General features: G+C 47.7%; 1 protein-coding gene across 2 annotated transcripts; it reads left to right on the plus strand.

Annotated features, from left to right (window-relative positions):
• The first annotated feature begins 1485 nt into the window (after positions 1-1485).
• Positions 1486-4326, plus strand: LOC123096201 (uncharacterized). Of its 2 annotated transcripts, none has more exons than XM_044517847.1 (3): positions 1486-1842; positions 1978-2263; positions 3575-4326. In XM_044517847.1, the coding sequence occupies exons 1-3, from the start codon at positions 1796-1798 to the stop codon at positions 4067-4069; spliced, it is 828 nt and encodes a 275-aa protein (XP_044373782.1). In that variant the 5' UTR covers positions 1486-1795; the 3' UTR covers positions 4070-4326. The 2 variants fall into 2 exon arrangements, with proteins under 2 accessions (XP_044373782.1, XP_044373781.1); XM_044517846.1 differs by having other exon boundaries at positions 1524-1848.
• Positions 4327-4536: the final 210 nt, after the last annotated feature.

Genomic DNA, 4536 nt, shown 5'->3' on the forward strand with positions numbered 1-4536 from the left:
ATGAGTTAATGAGAAGAGAGAGAGTTGTAGTAACTTAGCTAGTTACTGTAACATCACATGTTCCAATGCAATATGAGTCTATAACATAATAAATGAAGCTTTGCATGTTACCATACTTAGGGGGTGTTTGTTTCCAGGGACTTTTTTATGTAGGGACTAGAAAAAGTCCTTCTTAGAGACTTTTTTACCAAACGGGAGGGACTTTTTGGGACTAAACTAGGCATTTGAGACTAAATGAAGAAGACTCTCAAGGAGAGTCTTTTTGGGACTTTTCCAATAATGCCCCTCCATGCACCCATTGGCCCGCCACCCCATGGTGTTGTTTGATTGTTATTTTTCTATATACTAGGGGCAACATGGTCATTTAATAACCTCTAGGAAGGGACTAGGGACTTTTTAGTCTCTGGAAACAAACAGGGAGGGACTTTTTAGGAACTAGGGACTTTTTAGTTGGGACTAGAAAAAATCTTAGGACTAGAGAACCAAACACCACCTTATGTTACTATCCACTATGAAGGTAGTAACATAGTCTAGGGATATGTGTATGTTACTAGCATATGTTACTCTCCATTGTGGCTAGTCTCAGCCTACAAAGCATATCCCATTTCACCTTCTTCCACGTCGAGAGCTACTAAATATGGCACCTACTGCTTCCTAAGTACTTTTAATATCACAACCAAAATTCTAGTTGAGAGAAGGGTCACGATGGTCCTCTTGGTTCTGACATGGCATATATTCACTTCCTTCCATGGAGCTTGGTTGGCACATGTATAGGCAATGAAAGCATATCATAGCCCCCAAACCCCACAGAAAAGAAGGACAAGCGCCCCAAAAGCAATCCTCTAACCTCTCCTTCTAATCACAACTTTAATCTCACTTAACCATAATTAAGTCAGTCTCTTAAAGCTCACAATTCTTTCCTTTGTAGAGCAGTCCTGCCAACATGCCATGTGCACAAACCTTCCCCCGGCATCTAACTTTGCTTCTTCATCTCTTTATTGTGTGATCTCCAGAGGAAAAGCATATATCCTTACTACCGCCTTTGGCATTTGCACTGCACTAGGGTTAATTAAATACACAGCATGCAACCACTAAATCACCTTAGGAACAACTCTGGTGCAAATTAGGTCTCCTTTTTGACATTGTATGTACTCCATATATCGCACTAGGCGAATTAGTGATTTTTTTTGGAAAAGGAGCATTGACTCGGCCTCTGCGCATCTGGACGATGCATGCAGCTATTTTATTAATTATTCTCAGAGACCTTATAAAGCATTACATCAGTAAACCTGAAACCACCATCTTAGCGACACCTGTCACTACTCCTATCCCCTTGATGCACTAGGCGAATTAGTGATGTACATGCAACAACTCTTCATCAAGTTAAATGCTGTAAAGTTCCAAGTTCCTAGGTAGCCGAACAAATACCATCATAGAGAGCAAAGTACAAAAAAATATTTGCATTTTTCTAGTGCCCTTTTGTCTTTATTTTACCCTGTGGTGTATGGCGGAGGGCAGAGCCACCACCGGCCGGCCACCGCCCTCTCTGTCACTGACATCTCCATGTGCCACGATCACTGCATGTGGCTCCACCTCCATTTCCTACTCACTCTTCCTCTCCGTCATAAAACCTCGCCTCTCCAACTCCAATCTCTCCATATATAAAAGCTAAACCTGCTCCATCTAGGCTACTAATACAGCTTCGCTGCATAGCTCGGCCATTTCATCCATTTCTCTGCCTCATCAAAACATCATCATCCTAGGCACAAGCACAAACTTGGTGAGAAGAAGAAGCATGAGCAATGGCAGCTCCCCCACATCCTCCCCTTCGGTCTGCTCGAGGTCATGGTGTGTGCTTGCTAACCAGTGGACATATCCCCCATTTTGCTTCTGAATTTATCAGCCTGTATAGATGGGTGTGTGCGTGTGATCTTCACAAGAAGGTCAAGCCTGATCGTGTTTGTAATTTGTTTATAGGTCCATAAGTGAGGATTCTTTGAGGAGGTACGTGAGCTACGCTAGCGAGAGCTGCATCCAGGAGCTGCTGGCGGCGTCGGACTCCGGCGGCGCCGGGCGGGGCGGGGAAGGAAGTGGAGGAGGCGGCGAGGAGGACGACGGGTGGCAGACGCTGGCGTACTGCAACGGCGTGGAGATAGCGAAGCGGCGGTCGGGCACGGGGCAGATGTTCCGGAGCCGGTGGCTGCTCTACGCCGTCTCGCCGGAGCAGTTCATGGCCGTCGCGAACGCCGTCGACGCCGCAAAGGTAACGCATATGAAATATTCATTTCTTCTTCTTCTTCTTCTTCTTCTTCTATATTAGTAATAATTTGCTGTAGAGGTGTCTGATGGGTGATTTGGGCTCACGAACTATAGAAGTGTACTTATTGGAGTATGATTTTTGCCAATAATGATGGATTAGTCTAGGTAGGAGTACCACTGGGAGGTTAGTCTTGACACTTTGGCAGCAGCTGGCTTGACTCGCTGGACAAGTTATGACCGCTTTAATTGGCCACGGAGGTGACGGTAACGCGTCGCGTGATTTGCCAACCCAACACATGTGCATGTCTACCGTGCCTGGGGCATGCATACACCCGTGACCGAATTCCATTCGCGGCCTAGCTAGCGTTGCACAGGCCAACCGTGAAGGGGGGCAGTAATTGATTCTGTGGGTGGGTATTATTACACTTATTTTATCTGACATGGAGCAGCTGCAAGCGGGCACGCGTGAGTATGCGAGCCCACAAGTACGAGCCAAATCATTTGGCAGTTGGCACCTCGAGATCCCAGAGCGAGAAGAGAGCAGAGAGCACGCAATACGAGGATGATTAACTAGATGCATGCATGTGTGCTAATTAACTATTGTGATTACTCGGTGGCAGTCGGCATGCAGACATGCATGGCCGCCCCATATGACCTGGCCACGCGCATGTGGAGCCACATGCATCTTCCAACTACAGTTAATCTGAACGAATAAAATGGGATTAAACAGAATGCATATGAAATAATTATATAAATCCTTGAAAGTTCCAATAGAATGCTTTTGAAGTGACCTAGTTTTTATTCCAGTTATTCCAGAAGGAAGACATGTGATAAAACCGTGAATTTGATGCGGCAAAGAGAAAATGCGTAGGACAGACGAACGTGCAGTTCTCCATTCTTTGACTCAAAAGTTATGTACACTAAGTTAAGTTGGGGGGGGGGGGGGGGGGGGGGGGGGGGGGGAATCAATACCTAACCTCTTTAAGTACACCACTCGGTGATCATGCCACTAGGTGCCCACCATGCATGTTCGGATGGTCCATTGGTCCTGTTCCCCTAATCTGGTAGATTGAGCTTCTACCATTTTGGATGTAGCTACTGTTCTAATATTCCTCACAAGAAAAGCTAGCCCAGTAACATTGCATTATAACCCTGCCAACTAGTTATGCTTAGCTGGAATAATGTACTAGTTCACTACACACACAAAAAAACATATCAACGTCTCTATTTAAGCTGATCAATGTGTTTACCCTTCATTATCCTCCGGTGAAAAGTTTATCTCAATCCAATGTGCTGTTGCTGTTATCACGTGCAGCAGTGGGAATCTGACCTCGTCGACGCGACGTACATCAAGGAGCTGGGCGACGACCTGAGCATCATCCACCTCAAGTTCGGCGACACCTCCAAGCGGCCGGGCGGCCTCTTCCGCCGCCGAGACCTCGTGGTGTACGAGCGGCGCCAGACCATGGACGACGGCACGCTCGTGGTGGCCGTGGCGTCGCTGCCCAAGGAGATCGCGGCGGGCCTTCTGCCACGGGACTCCAAGGGCCGGAGCTCCGTCGGCCGGGGCCTGCTCCTGCAGTCGGGGTGGGTCGTCGAGAAGCTCCTTGACGACGACGGCGTCGAGTCGTGCATCGTGACCTACGTGGTGCAGCTTGACCCGACGGCGGGGTGGCTGCCCCGGTGCATCGTCAGCCGGCTCGACAACAAGCTGGTCACCATCATCGCCAAGCTCAAGAAGCTGGCGCAGACCACCACGTGCCCGTCGGCGGCACCAGCCGCCCGTAGTTGCAACTCCGAGGAGGTGTGATCCAGGAGAATTAGGCATCTGAATTCTCTCGTGACGAATACCAGAAATGTCACCATTAGGCGTAAATACGGTTTTGTGGGAAATGGTGTCTCGTAACTTGAGAGTTGCCTGCATCCGTACTAGTATTTGGTCGAGCGAGAATGTGTGTATACCTACTTTGGCTTTTGCAATCGACTGCACATATGCATGCTTCTAAGTGCTCAAAAATAGCTGCAGTGTACTAAAGTATAAACAAGAAGGTAGCTACAATTTTGCCATGTCACAGTTGGTGTCTCCAGTGTTTCAGAGTCCAGTCACCAACATAGTTCATTAATCCTGACAGGGCTCACAAAATGCAGCAATAACTCAGAGAAAAACATATGTTTGTGAACAGATCAGTGCAAGGATAGAACACATATTTATCAGGGATCAGGAGGTGATCACCGCGGTGAAGATACACGTTGTGCATGCCGTGTAGCTACTTGGCC

Source organism: Triticum aestivum, chromosome 4D (assembly GCF_018294505.1).
Source record: "Triticum aestivum cultivar Chinese Spring chromosome 4D, IWGSC CS RefSeq v2.1, whole genome shotgun sequence".
NCBI lineage: Eukaryota > Viridiplantae > Streptophyta > Magnoliopsida > Poales > Poaceae > Triticum > Triticum aestivum.

What these genes read in the sequence shown, in the direction of transcription:
- LOC123096201 (XM_044517846.1), top strand. Translation starts at nt 1,796, where the DNA reads ATGAGCAATGGCAGCTCCCCCACATCCTCCCCTTCGGTCTGCTCGAGG. An exon ending in TCGGTCTGCTCGAGGTCATG is followed by an intron (nt 1,849 to 1,977) that starts GTGTGTGCTTGC and finishes ATTTGTTTATAG; the next exon opens with GTCCATAAGTGAGGATTCTT. An exon ending in ACGCCGTCGACGCCGCAAAG is followed by an intron (nt 2,264 to 3,574) that starts GTAACGCATATG and finishes TATCACGTGCAG; the next exon opens with CAGTGGGAATCTGACCTCGT.